Genomic DNA, 17,523 nt, shown 5'->3' with positions numbered 1-17,523 from the left:
TCAGCTGTAGGCAAACTGTGAAGTGCAGTACAGTGCTTTGTGAACAACTGCATTTAAGTTACAGGGGGGCTGCCTGTGCTTCTCCTGCAGTGGTTGGATTGGGAGACAGTTCCTTTTTCTTGATTAATCTTGCTCTCACCCATGGGTCCTTGAGTAAATTTCTCAGCTAAGGTAAAAAACCTGCCATAAGAAAGATGGCTAGATGTGACCAATTGAGGGCTCTCTGATTTTAATGTAAAGAAAAGTCACGATCTCATAACGCCTTGGAACACAGCTCACCATCCCATCAATCCTCATGTTTCGTTCATTGAGCCACGTGCAGAACACAGATAGCAGAAGAAATAGAGCCAACATTGTTGCAGACATCTGGTCTACCTCCCTCTGTTCCCTTTATACAGGCTGGATTGGGGGTTGGATACCTGGGAACAGAGAGGGGACTAGGCTCACTTGGGGATAGAATCTAAGCCCCCTGCCTTCTGTTTATGAGCTGGGCCTGTGAGGCTCCTCTTGTCCCTATCATTCACTCACTCACTCACTCACTCATTCATTCATCATGTTCATTACTGAACATCTTTATGTGTCGGACTCTGTTCTGGGTTTTGGGGATGCATCAAGGAGAAGCCTGACAGGGGCCTGCTATCATGGAGCTGCCATTCTGCTGGGGCTGAGATAGACAATTAACAGGGAATTGAATAAACAAACAAGATCCAGAGAGCACTAAGTTGAATATGACTGCGAGAAACCAGGGGAGTCTCTGCCTGAGTTGGCCCCGAGAGGGGAGAATTCTGATACCTGACTTGAGAGGCCAGTGGGGCTGCCTCTGGTCAAGGGTGGAATGAGCATTGTGCAACCAACAGGCACCAAAAAGCCATGGAAACCACAGACCCTGCCGGAGGGGCGCACAGGCAAGGCCCTGCCTCACAGCTTAGTCTTGGTTTGGGGTGAGTCCCAGCTCACCACTTACCTATGTGAGGCTTAAGGCAAGCCATGTAACATTCCTAGTTCTCCATGTTCCTACTATAAGGTGGGGATAAGCATACCACCTGTCTACTAGATTGCTGGAAGAATTCAATAAGCTGACTCATGCCAGGTGCTGTGCACAAGGCAGGACTGGGGGAGCCTGAGATCCACACTCTGGGGTCTTGTGCAGCATGTGCTCTCCTGGGCACAGGAGAACTGAATTTGGGTCCCGCCTGTGCAAATTCTGGCCTTTGTCTTGTCGGGTGTGAATTTTAATTAGAGTGTGAAAGAGGTGAATCCATGGGTGTTGTCATCCTCGGTGAGCTGGCAGAAGGTAATGGGATAGTTTCAGAGCCTTCTGAAATAAAGGCAAGTACTGCACACCCCTCCATCTGTATCCCTCTAGAAGCCTCTGGAATCTGAGTTGCAGTGGTTGAGGATGGGAAGAATGACAGGTAGATTCAAACCCAGACACCATCAGCCGGGACTCCAATGGCTCCAAATGCAGTGCCCTGTGGCAGACTTGGACTGAATGACAGGGGGCCCGGGGATGATTTAGTCTTCCTTCCTCAGACAGGGAGCCTGGAGCCTGGGGCTCGCTCCAGGTCACTCCATGGGCTGGAGACCAGACTCCATGGACCATGGATGTTTACTGTTCTGGCTGGTGGCCCAGCTGCAAAGGGAGGGAGGTGGGGCTTCCAGGAGAGTTAAGGCCTTCTCTGGCAGCTGAAAGGGTGGTGTGAGAGAGAATGCAGGGGATGTGCTGGGGACGTGGTGACTGTGGACTGGAACGGGAAGGCAGAAGAACATTTAAGCTGAGGCCCCACTGAGTGCTAAGTATCTCATTGAGTTGGATAGATCTAGTCCCATTTTACAGAGAGGGAAACTGAGGTGGTTCAGAGAGTTTAAGTAACTTGCTGAGGTCACACACTGGTAGGAGGCAGGACTGGGAGGCAAGCTCAGGTTTGCCTGATACCAAGTCAGTGTTGTTACTTTTACACTAGGCCATTGAACAGATGTGGGGACTGAGGTCCAGAGAGTGGCTGCTCCCCTCTCTTCTCCCTTTTTGTCTCCCTGCAGGCAAGTGGGGACACTTTGGCAGCACCAACCACCCCCTCCCCATTCCATTCCCAGGGTTGAGCTCTGGGTGATCTGCGGGGGTCAAAGTCGGTCACTTCCCCCTGTGGCCCCTGCCCTTGCCGAAGGCCCCTTCCATTTCCGTGTCCTTGCAGGAAGAGGCTGCCCTCCCAGGATGATGAGGCTGAAGAGCTCAAGGCACTATCGCCAGCTGAGTCTCCCATGGTCGCCTGGTCAGACCCATCCAGCCCGCAGGGCACCGAGTGAGTCCGGGGTTTCAGAGAGTTGGAAGTCTGGGTAGGGATGAGCAAGAAAGAGGAAGTGAGTGGTGGGAGAGAGGGTATGGACATTTTTAAAACCCTCCACCATAGCTTTGCCAGTGGCTTCCGAACAGTAAGACAGGGCTGGGTCTCCTGTCCTGGCTGCTCCTGGCTGGCCTAAGACTTCAGGAAAATCTGCAGAATGCACTCGGACTCTGGTCCCAGCTGTGTTCACAGCCAGCAGTACCCAGAGAGGCAGGTGTCTCTGCACAGACACCTCATTGTAAAGGAGAGGTTGGCTGCTGGCAGGAAACTCCTGAGAGGGTTAGCGGGTACAGCAAGGACCACAGGGACCTCCAAGAGTCTGAACACAAGGAGCTTGTTAAAAATACAGATTCCCAGACCCTGGCCAGACCTGCTGGATCAGAACCTCAGACAGTGTGCCCTGGGGGATTCACATCTTCACAAGCCTCCAGGTGATTTGGATGCACTGACCTGTGGGACAATGTTTAGAGGCCATGGTAAGGGCATTGGGACCTGGGTCTCTGACATCTAACTATTTCGAGGACTGGGACAATGGGAGATGTTTTCCTGAAGAATCTGAGTTGTCTAGTTGATGATGAGTACCCTGGCCCCAGGCTCTGGCCTGGAATCTCCAGCCTGTCCCACCACAGCTCCTGGAAAGGCCACAGGAGGCACTGGGCTTGTCTTCCAGCCTTTTTTTTTTCCACCCACAATTTTATGGAGTTGGTTTCACAGAGTTGTGGAAAGTTCAGAAAAGTTAAAGCAGGAAAAAACCCCCAAACCTCATCCAGAGTTCAGTGGTCCATTTTAGTACGGAGTCACCTCTTATGCAGTAGGGTAGGGGTAGGGTTAGAGTTTAGTATCAGAAAACAAGGCAGAAACCAGGTATAATAATAAAAATTACTCTTGAGGTCTCTTAAGAAGTTCAATGTGGAGATCCATGTATTAGCTAGGTAGGCTAAACTGCTGTAACAAATAGACCCCACAGATTCAGTGGCATAAGTAACAAGATGTCTCAGAAATCATAATCATGTCACTAGACACATGTTTCAGGTCAGTGGACCTGAAACCCCCATGCAGTCATTTAGGGACCCTGCCGACAGCAGTTTTGCCACCTTCATGTGGCTTCCAAGACCCTGATGGTCACCCCTAGAAGGGGGGAACACCAGACAAGAGGTCCAGGAGACCCATGTAGTATGTGCATCACATCCCCCCGATGGGAGCTCGCCTGGCCACACGTGGGAAATGCAGTCCCTGGCCGGGTGTCTACATTCCAGCGACTACTCTCCGTGGGAGAGAGCAGAAGTTGGCAAGCAACCAGTGTCTCCACCATACCTGCACGATGTCTGTTGTCAGGACCCTCACACTGCCTGTCTCCAGCCTGCTTCCTCCAGGGAGCACAAGGGGAGTAGCTGGCTTGAGTTCCGGGGCCTCAGTGTATGAAAACAAATAGAGGTGAAAACACTCGTATTACACTCAACTCAGCAAGATGGTCACAGTGAGGCTACAGCCGATTCACGGCCTGTCTCAACTCAGCCAGGTGCTTGCCTCACCCGATCACCCGAGGGGGGTGTCAGGCAGCCTCGCTCACGTTCATTCCCTCTCTGCCTGTCTCTCTCTCTCTCTTGCTGCAAGTGCATACAGTTTAAATTCCTGTAAATTAAAAGGATATCTAATGTATCTGCACCATTTTTTCCACCAATATTTACTACGCCTAAAAAAGTAGCCCTGTCCCCTCTTTGATCTGTCCCAGACACGAATCTCATGTGAGCCCCAAACTGGTTAACAGCCCTGACCTGAGTTCCAAGAGTTTCCCCCTCAATCACGAGTGGAATCAAACTTTTCTCAGAACTGCTCATCTGAGGCAGACCCTGCGTGGTACGTTCTCTAGAAGCTGGGCACTTGGGGGGTAGCCCCAGACTGAATTTCCTCCCCGGAGCCATTAAAGTGGATTCGATGTTTCTGATGTCATAGGGAAGCTGGGGCAGTCTTTACCTCCTCCAGGCTAGGTGGGATACAGATGCTGTTCAGTTCTTGCCCAGAGGCACAGGGGTCCCGTCCCGTTCAGCCCACTCAGCTTTGGGTGGTGTTTCCACAGTGGCCAGGACCGCGCAACCTCCACGGCCAGCCAGAACAGCGCCATCATCAACGACCGGCTCCAGGAGCTGGTGAAGCTTTTCAAGGAGCGGACAGAGAAGGTGAAGGAGAAGCTCATCGACCCCGATGTCACGTCTGATGAGGAGAGCCCCAAGCCCTGTGAGTCCAGAGCTGGGATGGCTCACTCGGCCAGAAACAGGCCCCTCTGTAAACTCATGGGGAGGGTGGCCCCAGGGAATGGTTGGGCTGCTCAAGAGAAGCCCAGATCCCCACTGTCTGGAATTTTGAGTCCTTATATACAGGTTTAGCTATGTACCCAGGGGAGGGAGTAAGGTCACAGTTCTGTCCGATGATCCAGTTGTACTTGGCTCCCCTCCCACAGGGCAAGTACCTTCACTGCCCCTTTCCCGTTGGTAGGCAGGTGGTTCAGCCTGGGACGCATCTCATGGCCTTATACTCAGATAGTGTCCACAACCCACTCTGGAACCAGTCTTCTTTTTCAGAGGCCCAAGCTGCAGTATTCTCATGGGGCTACCTGAAAGTTTCCTGTTTTCAAGATTTCAGGAGTGAGAACTCTCTTGCCAGGGAGGTTTTCCAGGTCTTCCAAAAGGAGGACTGTGCCTCAGAACTCAGGGTGCCAATGATGGACCTCACAGGGCCTGACTCCAGTCCAAATGCTAGAAAGGCACATTGCACTTAACAAAAGTCAATCCCTGGGTCACCAATGACATTACCTTCGATGCACAGGGAGACTTGGCCTCATTCAGTGTCTGGTTTCAGAGATGTAGGAGCTGAGGTTCCTGCTCTGAAAAACCCAGAACAAGGTTTCTCTAGTCTCTGGCTCCGAGTGGCAGGAGGCTGGGGGTATTAAATGCCCTCAACCCTCCAGAGAGACCCAAGGGGGTCTAAACACAGATGCCTAGACACCTGGTGGAAACATCCAGCCTGCCCAGAAACACCTCATTCTGGGCAGCTCCTGGGAGGCAGTTCCAGACTGGTAGCTGGTAAGAGAGTCTGGGCAGGTGCCCAGGGTGCCCTGATCAGGAGCTGTGCAATTTGTTTCACGCTGAGCTGACAGCAGGCTGTGGGGTGGGGACAGGGTCCCCTCGGCTCCAGTCCCGGAGTCTGTGGTGGGGAGCTTTCTCTCTGCATCCTCTGCCTGAGCCTCAGGGCTGGGGTAGATGGTCACTGGTGTCATTCCACAGCTCCAGCCAAGAAAGCCCCAGAGTCGGCCCCGGCGGTAAAACCCACCGAAGTGGGACAGGCGGAGGAAGAGGAACACTATTGTGACATGCTCTGCTGCAAGTTCAAGCGCCGCCCCTGGAGGACGTACAAGTTTCCCCAGAGCATTGACCCGCTGACCAGTGAGTCTTGGGTGTGCCCGGGAACTGCCACCACGTACTGTGTGAGGGCAGGAGAACAGGAGGGAGAAGGGGGCAGGGGAAGGACAAGGGCAAGGGCATGCCAGAAACAAACAAAAAGCCCTGAAATAGGAACCTACAATCACACCCACCTTACAGACAAGGAGACTGAGGCACAACTAATTAGTGGCAGACCCAGGAGCCCTGACTCTTAGCCGAGTCTACTCTCTACTTTGCTCTTGCTGGCTCCTCCTTGGAGCTGCTGCTCTAAGCAGAGAAGGGCAGAAGTTCCTCTGACATCTAAAGTGACTTCCCCTCACTTCCCTTTCAGCCCATGTGCTATTCCTCAGGAATGACAACCCTTCCTGTGGAGCAGCACTTTACAGTTTACAAAGAGTCTCCTGGCCTTTCTTAGCTGAGTTCCCTGGAGAGGCAGGCAGGTGCCGGAGACAGACTTTCCCAAGGTCACACAAGAAGTCCTGTGGGCGCAGGACTCCAACCCTGGTGTCCACTGGGCCTCTAAAGTGACCGGGTGACCTACGGTATCCATCCATCCACTCATCCATCCATCCATCCATCCACCTGTTCATGTGTCCATGTGTCCATCTTCTATGCATTATTTACTATGGTGTATTTACAAGCAGCAAATACATTTTTGGAAATTTTTCAGCAAGAATGAGAGCAAAAGTATTTTCTAGTTAGCTGCCTATTATGAAATAATGCCCCGATAGTCCCCCCTCCCCCTCACTGAGTACTCTGATTTATTAGGGCCTAGCAGTGATTTATGTTTAAATCAAAATAGTTTTACACACACACACACACACACACACACACACACACCAGTTACAGAAGCACCACATCTAGTACTTGTGAGAATAGACAAGTGGAAAGGGAGAAGTCCCACCCTGAACCTACTGTGAGGAGCCCTTCTCCAACTGACATTCTAGCACGTTCCTGCCCCCTCACTCCCCTGCAGACCTGATGTACATCCTGTGGCTGTTCTTCGTGGTGCTGGCGTGGAATTGGAACTGCTGGCTGATTCCTGTGCGCTGGGCCTTCCCCTACCAGACGCCAAACAACATCCACCTCTGGTTGGCGATGGATTATCTGTGTGACCTCATCTACTTCCTGGACATCACCGTGTTCCAGCTGCGCCTGCAGTTTGTCAGAGGGGGAGACATCATTGTGAGTCCCGGGCAGGTGGAGGGGGCGGCCGGGGCCTCAGGAGAAGCCCTGCCCCCTGCTGCTGTGGTAGGCGAGATAGATGAACGAGATCTCAGAAACGTCCACCCATGCTTGTTCAAATCACATGCTTCAAATACTGCTCATGGGTGAAGTGGTTACTGGGCCACCCGATAGAATTAAAGATGGAGAAGCGGACCAGAAAATGACCTTCAGGTGGACCTGGTTCAGATCCCAGCTCTACCACAACCAGCTGAAACACCCCTCTGAGCCTCAGTTTCCTCATCTGTAAAATGGGGGTAGTAACTGTTCCCACCCCATAGCGTTGCTGTGAGGGTGGATTGAGATGATGTACGCAGATTGCTCAGAGCCTAGAACTGCTAGCAAATGACATTTCCTGGGGGTCCCGCAAAGAGCATGCCGTTTGAACCGGCTTGAGACCCTGTGCACTGGCGCAGGCCCCATTACCAGGGAGGAAACTGAGTCCCGATTCTGACTTGGCGAAGGCAGGGGGCCCAGTCCCTGTCTCCCTGTGCAGGTCACTTTCCAAAACGCCACACTGGTGGTGCCTGCTCCTCTGTGTGCAGGCAGGTGAGGGTTGTGTCTCTTAAACGATTTAGAGGAAAAAGAATTCCATGGGCAGTCTTTTTCCAGGCCTGATCCAAGCAGTTGTCAGTTTCTCGGTAAACAGGGTTGCAAATGGTCCAGTTAGGACCAACATGCTAAGACAATAAGCCTGATACTGACTTTCCAGCTAGGAAATGGGAGTCTATCTGGGTGACCTTGGACAACTCCCTCCTTCCGGGAGCCTCCACCTCCCTACCTGCAGACGCCAAGGCTTTCACGGGAGCTCCCAGCGGCTTCTCTGAGAGGAAAGCTGGAGGCTCTGCAGGCATTTCCAAGCTGCTCCCACGGGGTCAGAGATTAAGGTCTCGGGCCATTTCATGGTCAACATTCCATTTCTTTCAGACGGACAAGAAGGAGATGCGCAATAACTACCTGAAATCTCGTCGCTTTAAGGTATGTGCCAGGAGTGCAGATCCCAGTGGGTCTCGGAAGGTGGTTTCTGGGGGCCCTGGATGCTTTGGGGCTTGTGTGACGCGATTCCCGCCAGGATCGCTCAGGGCAGGCAAATGGGCTTGGTGGCAGAATGCTCTCCACCCCTTCCTGGGGCAGTCTGACCTCACCTTCCCACTGAAGGTAGAGACCCTGTCACTCACCTAGCCCCAAACCCTGGGGCTGCCTGTTTTATACACCCTGTGCTGTCCCACTGGGATTGCAGATGGACATGCTCTGCCTCCTGCCCTTGGACTTTCTCTACTTGAAGTTCGGTGTGAATTCCCTCCTGCGCTTGCCCCGCTGTTTGAAGGTAGGCTTCCCGTCCAAGGCCTTCAGCCCCTCCGTGCTCTGCGCCGGCACTGACATCTTAATGTCTGCCCTGAGCGACACCGGGGAGGGGGGTGGGGGTCGGGGAAGGAAACCAGGGTGGTCCGAGGGGAGATGGGAATTTCCTTACAATGGTTAGAGCTTCTTAGTTGTGCTGTGTGTTAGGTATTGTCCTGGAACTTTAGAAGTACTTACGCCTCAACCCCATGAGGTGAATGTTGTTAGTACCAGTGTTTCACCAGAGAGGTTACGTAACTTGCTGTAGGTCACACAGGTAGGAAGGAATGGCGTCCGGGTTTGAACCCAGGCAGCCTATCTCCACCGTCTATGCTTTCAGTAATTACAGAAACACAACAGAGGAACTTCCGCTTTATGAGGGCCTGCATCTGAAAGATGGGAGCACTGAAGCTTGAAAAGCTTGAGTGACTTGCCCAAGGGCACAGGAGCCAGGAAGTGCCCAGGGTGGGTTTGGATTTGCAGCCCTATACCTGTTTCCTTGGTTGTTGCTCAGGGTCATTACAGCCGTCCCTCCTGCCACTGGGGCAAAGCGCCCTGTGTCCCAGTGAAGGTGACACAAGGTAAAGTAGAGACCTGGTCGCTGTCCTTTAATGTGACCGGGGTAGACAGCCAGAGCACTTGGGATCCCCAAATGGGTTTTCCTGGCAGACCCATTAAATTCAGCTCTCTCCTTACGTGATACTATGGCCTCTTCCCCAAAACAGTAACGAGGGAATTTACAGAAGAGGCAAACACAATGACCTCAATAACTTGGAGAAACAGGGCAGAGGAAAATAGGAAGCGTGCAAGTCCTCTGATGAAAAGAAAGCACATCTTGCTGGGATTAAGCACGGATGCCGCTACTGAGCTTCCCGGCTGCCAAGAGGCAGGAGGAAACTGGAAGTGGCACCAGTCCTCGCTGACACATGCCAGCCCCCTGGGGCTGCAGAGGCAGGTTGCTTTAGAGCTAGACACCAGAGCAAGGAAGGCTGGATCCACAAGCCAAGCTTTCCTCCACATGTGGCAGCGGGATCCATCCCTGGGTCCGCACGGTGCTTGTGAGTGTGCGTCACTCGGCTGCCTGATGTTTACCACGACTGCGGACAAAACTCTGAGCCTAAAGGGAGAGAGATCCAAGCCCACAGCCCCCTGCATCCAGTGCAGACTCCGGAGGGACACTGGAATGACCACCCGGAGGATGACCGGCACATCCCTCAGGGAATTTCCCTCACTGCCATTTTCCAATGTCAAACAACATGTGTGCAGTGTAGCGTAAGGGAGGGAGCTTGCGGCTTTGAGTATGATCTGGGTTCAAATCCTGACTGTCACCCAGCAGCTGTGTGCTTTGGCCCGGTGGCTCAACTTCTCTAAGTACCAACTTCCTCTCTGTAAAAGGAGAATGACAACACATACCAATAAGTAAAGAAGGTGATGCATATAAAGTGCAGTCGTCGAAGGTGCTCAGTAAAGAAGAGCAGTTACTATTACACTTTTATTGTTATAAACAAGTCTTTGAAGGATCTAAGTCAGGGGCATTAGAGATGCTGTTTCTTTATAAAATGTCTTCCTTTATAGGTAAATGTTGAAAACAGGGTCCTTAACCTGAGATGCATGTATCCCTAAAAATTTCATGGCAGGCTTCAGAAGTCTGGGAGTCCCCTGACCCCCATGCAGACTGTGAGAGCATGACTGGGTGTGATTTCTAGGGGAAGAGGGGCTATTGTTTCCAGCAAACTGGTACATGGAGTTCTTCGCCCCCACCCGTCAAAGGGCTGAGGACCCCTGGTTTTGAATGCTCACTCTCTGCCCTCCTCCGGGGGGCACTGCAGAGACAGCCCTCTGTTCTGGGGAACAGACCAGGAGAGTAGAGGGCCACCCCCACACATGGGCTGTCCTGATGTTTTGCCTTCTTCCCAGTACATGGCCTTCTTCGAGTTTAACAGCCGCCTGGAATCCATCCTCAGCAAAGCCTACATTTACAGGTGAGATGCCCTACACAAACAACACACACACACACACACACACACACACACACACACACACACACGACACAGGCCATTTGCAGCAACTATAGAGCTAGGCATTCTCTACCCACATTTCTTCTCCTTTCAAGCCCCCCTAGCTGTGCAGGCCCCAGCACTACCGGAAGCCAGGCCTTTTCCTGGCCCTTCTCTGAAGGGATGTTTGTTTTTTTTTTTAGAGAACCAGGAATGTCCCGTTTCCCCCAATTGTGAGGAGGGCACACGTAGGTTGAGATGCATGGCTCACCCGTGTTTCCAGGGAGCCGGGCCTCATTTTGGTCTCAGCTCAGGGAACTGAGCCCTGCAATCTAACTCAAACATGGGGGAATGGTGGCCACCTCTTGGATGTCTGAGAACGGGGCACAAGATCAGCCAGGCCACGCTCAGGGACAAAGCTTCCCCACATTGCTCACAGAGTGGCACTTCTCTGCACACATCTGTCCCTTCTCTGCCCCTCTCCAAGGGTACATCCCCGTCTGGTCCTTCACTCCCCCAAAACTGTCTGCACGTGGAATTCGGGGTCATTCCAGCCCCCGGCCTTGATAGCTGGCTGTTCACACACCACCAGCCCTAGCTGGCGCAGTCTCAAAAGAGCATCCGCTTGGTGCAGTCCGGCCACTGGCTGGGTCCCCGCAGCCAGATGTTCATCCTGTCAGGCAGCGGGGCAGGGCTGTGAAGCTCCAACAGGGCGATGTCTGAGGTGGGCGTTGGGGGAGGTGAAGGTGGACTTGTTCCCAGCAGTCCCTACCCTTGGGGTGAGGTGTCATGGCCGCCCTTCCTGCCACTGTGTTCATGCTTTTCCTTCTTTCACAGGGTGATCAGGACTACGGCTTACCTGCTCTACAGTCTGCATTTGAACTCATGTCTGTATTACTGGGCGTCAGCCTATCAGGGCATCGGCTCCACTCACTGGGTTTACGATGGCGTGGGAAACGGGTGAGCCACAGTCTTCTTCCTGGGCTGTAATTCACAGTCCTAAAAGTCCCGGAAGGGAGTCCCATCGCCACCATGTTACTGAGGCCACCTTGCTCCCAAGCCACCATTGACATGATAAAGCTTGAGGACCACGTCTCCGTGTCCTCACTGAGCTCACATTTCCTGAGCACCTGCCACGGGCCGGGCGGAGGCGAGCACAGACGTGAACAAGGCTTGCTAGAAAGATCCTTTCAGCCTCCCAAAGTGTAGTAGAGTTGGCAAATTCACTTCACATGTGCGTCTACCCTTCTACCCCATGGTCACGTCCAAGTGGGAAGGAGGCCGGAGCACACTTCTCAACATTGCTTCCTGGCTAATCACCAGCCATGCAGAAGCTGGCACACAAGGCGAACCTTCCTGCCAATCCAGAGAGCTGCCTTACATTGTGGGATGTGCTCAAATAATGATGATGGCAATGGTACTGCTACTAATAATAGCGACAAGCACTTAGAACAGACAACGCTTACTAGGTACTGTTTGAAGTACTTAACCTAGCAATTCACTTAATCCTTCCAGTAATCTTCCAGGACACGAGGTAGGTACCGTCATCATCTCTGTTTCACAGATGAGGTAACAGATGTGAAATGATCTCCCAAGGTCACACAGTGACTTCATAAGTTCAAGAGCTGGGATTTTAACCCCGGCAGCGTGGCGACAGTCTACACTGGCGTACCATCTGCCCGGTGCTGGAGAGGTGTGGAGAAGGTGGCATGGGACAGTCAGTTCCAAAAAGTTACGTTTGATTTTGGCCTCGGTAGGTGGAGAGAAGGGACAGAGAATCCCTGGGGGAGGGAGTGGCCCATAGAAAGGTGTGGAGGTGCAAAATGGTGGCATCAGGGCACTGGGAGCCATCTTGTGTGGTAGAGAGGATGGTCCAATACTGTGGCCACTAGCCACATGGGGCCACCAATTACTTGAAACGCGGTGTGACAGATGTGAATTACACGCAGGTTCGGAGGACATGAAGAAAAAGTCAACTGCCTTATTGCTAATGTCTAAAATACTGGTTACGTGTCAAATATTGATTTTGATATTTTGGGTTGACTAAAAAACATTACTGAAATTAATTTCACCTGTTTCTTTTTACTTAGCAAAAAAGTAGCAACTAGAAAATTTTAAATTACATTTATATGGGTCGCATCATATTTTTATTGGATGGTGTGGTTCTAGGCAATGGAGAACCAGTAGAGAGTTCTTTTTTGCTGTTCTTTGTTTCATATATCTTTATTCTGACTATAAAAGAAAGATCAGGGAGCACCTGGGTGGCTCAGTCGGTTAAGTGTCTGACTCTTGATCTCAGCTCTGGTCTTAGTCTCAGGTTTGTGGGTTCAAGCCCCATGTTGGGCTCCGTGCTGGGCATGAAGCCTACTTAAAAAGAAAGAAAGATCAGGAACATACTTCACTATATTTCTTTGATTCTAAGAGTCAGTTAATTATATGATACAATATTGAGTCAACACAGCCTTTTGGAAAAAAAGAAATATTACAATAAATGTACACATATTGTAAGATACATCCTAATTTTAGAAATGTGAAAATGTGGAAAAGTATGTAGCCCACAGGGATATGCATTATATCATGCATATTTGCCCATCACTGAATTGTTTTCAAGCCACTGTCTACACCCGCCCCCCACTGCCCCGCTGTACAGAGAGGCCAGCATCCCTTCAACCATTCCATCATCATTGGGCGTGGAAGGTGTTTCCAGTTCTTCTGTCTGACACGTGATATCGCAGTGTGCATCTCTGTATATGAATCTTTGTCCTCTGGCCCGATTGTTTCCTCACACTGAATTCCTAAGGGGAGACGGCAGGGCCAAGGATATGAACATTTTTAAGATTAAAAAAATTATTTTTATTTTAATTAGTACACTATGTTCTTAGAGCAATTCTAGGTTTACTGAAGAGCCGATAGGAAAGTACAGGGAGTTCCCATATGCTGCCACATTTTTTTAATACTTAAAAAAATTTTTTTTTTATTTTGGGGACAGGGAGGTACAGAGAGAGAGAGAGAGAAAGAGGGAATCAGAGAATCCCAAGCAGGCTCCACACTGCCAGCGCAGAGCCTGATGTGGGGCTTGAACTCACAAATGGTGAGATATGACCTGAGCTGAAGTCAAGAGTTGGACGCTTAACGGAGTGAGCCACCCAGGCGCCCCTGCCACATTTTCAAAGGTCGGATGGATATGGAAAGCTAACCCAGTTACCCTCTCACCTCTTGCCTCAAAACCTTTTAAGCAGGGGGATGACAAGACCCTGGGGGATCTCAGAAAGGGGACTCTGCTGGTATTGGCGGAGGTGGGGACAGACATAGAGGACAGGAGCAGAGGAGCCAGTTAGGGGGAGCAACAAAAGGCCCAGACAAAGGGTTTCTGTGATCGAGAGAAGGGAGGGCAGTGTGGGAAGGAAACCAGAAGCACGCGAGGTCCAGACCAGGGGAGTGAGCCTGGAGATCCAGCGCACAGGCTTTAGGGACAGGAGGCCAGGGTAGGAAGAATAGAAGCTGTTCATTGAAATTAGCTCAGTGACCTTGGCTGAGGCCCTTCCTTTTTCAGAGACTCAGTTTCTCCTCTACAACATGAGAATAGTCTTGTATTCAGATTTCTTGTGAGGAATAATAAACAAATGTGTGTAACACGTCCAGCTCGTGCCTGGATGGGAGTCAGTGACCACCTCCTGGCTACACTCATTCTTATGGGGAATCCGGCATACCAGGAAAGGGGTTCCCAACCTGGGATCCAGAGATATAAGGGGGTCCCACTCCCAACCCTGGAAATTGGAGCCCAGTTTTGAGAACTTGCTGGCTTCCCTAAGGAGAAGATTGCTAGCTTTCCATATCTATCCATCAAAGGGGTTTGTGCCCCAACAAGCTTAAACCCAAGTCCCAGGAGCAGGCCTGGCAGGCCCATCATGGGCAGGCCCAGGATGGAATGGCAAGCAGGGAGGGGGAGGGCAGGGGACAGCTGTCTGGGACTCCCTTCTGCAGGGACCTTGGAAGGGGCACACTGTCTTGGCCACACTACTCTTCTCCAAACGAAATCCTACAGGGAACCCCCAATATGTGCCACAAAACCACAAATGGTAAAGGATTCCTCCAGAAGTCCAATATCATGGGTAATAATCACTTTCAAAATAGTGACCATTTGTTGAGTGTCTGCTGTGAGCCAGGGGCTTGAGGACCCAAGTTCCCACAGAGCTGGGTCCTTTATCCTGCTCTGCTTCTGCCTGGCCTGGAGCATGTAGGGGTCCCCACAGGACACAAGGACTTCAGGGAGGCCTCAGAAATGCCAGGCCAACAGAAGATTCCTCCAATCAGAAAGAGTGTGGGGAAAGCTCTGGGGACGTTGCTCATGTCGCCTTTCTGTCGGGTGGCCTGGCAGCCCCCCGCCCCCCCCCCCCCAAGCTCCCAGCCAGAGGTCAGCTGTGTCTGTGCTTATGGCTGCGCCCTCTGGTGGCTGGGACCAGTATGATGGGGGACTTAACAGGGGAGGCCTGTGTTGTCCTGGGATCTCTGTGTAGGTGGGGGGTGGCGGGCAGCCCTGCCCCAGGCCTTGTAGCTAGTAGTCAGAGGCAGAGCACCCCCCTCAACTTCCCAACAACCTCTGCTTCCCCCTCCCTGTGCTCATTGCACGATTTCTTGCCTGTCCCCACCAGGGGGTGAGCTTCTTGAGGACACAGGCAAGCCTGTTCCCCACCGCAGGCATGTGGCAGGCACCAGTAACAGTGAAGGCTGTGGTCGCTGACGTGTACTGACAGCCCGTCAGTTCTAGCACCTCATTTCATCCTCACGATCACCCTGTGAAGGATGTTTCACTGCCATCATGCCCATTTTAGGAGAAAGAAGCTGAGGCTTGCTGAGACTGAGTAGTTCGTCCGCATCACGCAGCTAGGAAGTGGCAGAGCTGGGTTCGAGCTGGGGCAGTCCAGCTCCAGGGCCTGTGTTCTAACTATGACTCTGCATAATTAGCTGGTGAATGGAGCTCAGGGGAGGACCCGTTTGGGGCCATCCTCAGGCTGGATTATCTGCTAGCCGGATCATGTTCTTGATTGTGGAGCTGTGCAGGGACCTTGAAAGTGTGCGTGTGTCAGGACACGGGAGCCAGGGCAGGCTCTGGATGCCTCCTGGGTGCCCTGGTAGGAAGACAGGAAAGCCAGCTGGGATTGTCCTGTCTTTAAGCTCTGTTGACCTCACCCATTGCTGACCCCTGGGAAGGCACAGCCTGAAGGCGTGAACAGGTATATGAGGGACTCTTATTTCTTTGTGATAATGAGCTCAGCTTGGGGCATCTATTATTCCTTTTACCACCGAGTGGGACCCCATCACCCATACCTCCCTTCCCTGGATCATGTGCCTGTGTAGAGTGATTACCAACAGTGGGGTGACAGCTCAGAGAAACATATGGCAACCTGAGTTCTGATTCCAGCTCCAGACCTTGCCAGCTGGTGACCCTGAGTGTTTCCTTTCCCTTCTGGGGCCTCAGTTTCCCTGTCTGGAAAATGGATGGGCAAGGGAGTGGGTCAGAAAAGATAGCCCTCAAGGTATCTTCCAAGTCTGATGTTGCTCTTGCTTTCCATGAACCAACATGGTGGGATGGCCAAGGGAAGTTGGTGGAAATTGAAAGAATATTGAGGGAGCCCAGGCATCAGGAGTCAGAAGACCCTGGTCTATCCTCCTGCCAAGTGTTTTGAGCAGTTTCCCAGAGCCTCAGTTTCCACATCCGTAAATGGGGGTGATAACATGCCCCTTCAGGGTTGGGGTAGAGCCACAACCCAGCAAGACAGCATCTGTGAACACACTCCAGAAAGTACAGAGCGCTCTATGCGTGTGCAGCCGTTTTCCTTGCACTTAGAAGGTATAAAGGTTTTCTTTTTTGCACAATGTACATCTGTCAGAGCAGGACACCCAGGCTCAGCACGGTGGGGCCTTTGCTGACCGCGGTCCCCTTCTTCTTCTCTCTCCAGCTACATTCGCTGTTACTACTGGGCTGTGAAGACCCTCATCACCATTGGTGGGCTGCCCGACCCCAAGACACTCTTCGAAATTATCTTCCAGGGGCTGAACTATTTCACCGGTGTCTTTGCTTTCTCTGTGATGATCGGACAGGTACCTGGGTCCCTGGTCTGGCTTGCCACGCACCTGCCTGCGGGGCCCGTCTCCTTCCCACCGCTGCCACAGATGTCACCGTCTGTGGCCATTTCTTTTGAACTAAGCCCGGGAAAGAGCACAGGACCTCGAGTCAGGAGGCTGGAGCCCTGGGGCCTGCCGGGTGAAGAGGATGGTACAGAGGTCTGGGTCCAATTCTTCTCTGCCGTTGCTTCCATTTGAAATGTCAGTCCCTTTGGGGTGTCTTTGGAGAGCTGGGCCGAATGGCTTTCTGCAAAGCCTGGGAATTTGGGCTGTTCCCTTGGAGAGAAACCTTGAGAGTATCTAATATGCTGGGGGTGCATCTCATGTTCTAATCAGCACATGGGGCCGCAATCAGCCAGCCTCAAAATTGCCTCTAGGGGCCCTGCCCTGCAGGGCAGTACACTGAGTTATTTCCTCCAGTAAGTTCAAAGTGGCCTCTGGCACCAAGGGGCCATGTCATACCAGAATCAGCCCAGCCCAGCGAGGCATCTCCTCCTGGTGGGGCCCCAGGGGCCCTCACGTCCCATGTCCACCTTGGAGATGGAGTTTCCCTTGTCAGACAGTCCCCTGTCTCTGTGTGTAGACATGGAATTCCCTGTCTCCTGATCCCCCTTCCTCGAGCACCCCTGGTCACTGTAGAGTAAACATGCCCATGACATGTCCCCAGAGCCCCACTCTGATCCTTGACTTTTCCTCCCCGGCCCTAGATGAGAGACGTGGTGGGGGCCGCCACTGCAGGGCAGACCTACTACCGCAGCTGCATGGACAGCACAGTGAAGTACATGAACTTCTACAAGATCCCCAGGTCCGTACAGAACCGTGTCAAGACCTGGTACGAATACACCTGGCAGTCCCAAGGCATGCTGGGTAAGACCAGTGCCCCGGCTGCCAGGCAGCTACCCCCTGGCCACCTCCTCCCGGGGCCCTGCCTTTTTGGTCCCAACCTTTGACCCTGTATCCCTGGGGTCCTGAACACTTACTTAAGTGAGAGGGGCCTAGGGAGGTCTGTGAGGTGCCCCAGGCTGGGCCGTCGAGAGACCCCTGAAGACTTGAGAG

At 52.3% G+C, this 17,523-nt stretch overlaps 1 protein-coding gene across 1 annotated transcript in view; it reads left to right on the top strand.

Moving 5' to 3' along the window:
* CNGB1 (cyclic nucleotide gated channel subunit beta 1) overlaps window positions 1-17,523 on the top strand; it is a gene marked incomplete at its 3' end in the record, with an annotated part of 63,630 nt that overhangs the window by 30,361 nt on the left and 15,746 nt on the right. Inside the window, exons 17-26 of the mRNA XM_007090377.3 lie at window positions 2,193-2,300; window positions 4,420-4,577; window positions 5,624-5,782; window positions 6,756-6,964; window positions 7,931-7,981; window positions 8,244-8,330; window positions 10,262-10,326; window positions 11,179-11,301; window positions 16,302-16,443; window positions 17,175-17,334. Of these exons, the coding sequence (XP_007090439.3) occupies window positions 2,193-2,300; window positions 4,420-4,577; window positions 5,624-5,782; window positions 6,756-6,964; window positions 7,931-7,981; window positions 8,244-8,330; window positions 10,262-10,326; window positions 11,179-11,301; window positions 16,302-16,443; window positions 17,175-17,334 (1,262 nt within the window). The remainder of the gene's footprint in view (window positions 1-2,192; window positions 2,301-4,419; window positions 4,578-5,623; window positions 5,783-6,755; window positions 6,965-7,930; window positions 7,982-8,243; window positions 8,331-10,261; window positions 10,327-11,178; window positions 11,302-16,301; window positions 16,444-17,174; window positions 17,335-17,523) is intronic.

This window comes from Panthera tigris, chromosome E2 (assembly GCF_018350195.1).
Source record: "Panthera tigris isolate Pti1 chromosome E2, P.tigris_Pti1_mat1.1, whole genome shotgun sequence".
In the NCBI taxonomy this organism is placed as follows: domain Eukaryota; kingdom Metazoa; phylum Chordata; class Mammalia; order Carnivora; family Felidae; genus Panthera; species Panthera tigris.
The sequence above is the reverse complement of the archived record's forward strand: the minus strand, read 5'-3'. Positions and strand labels throughout refer to the sequence as shown.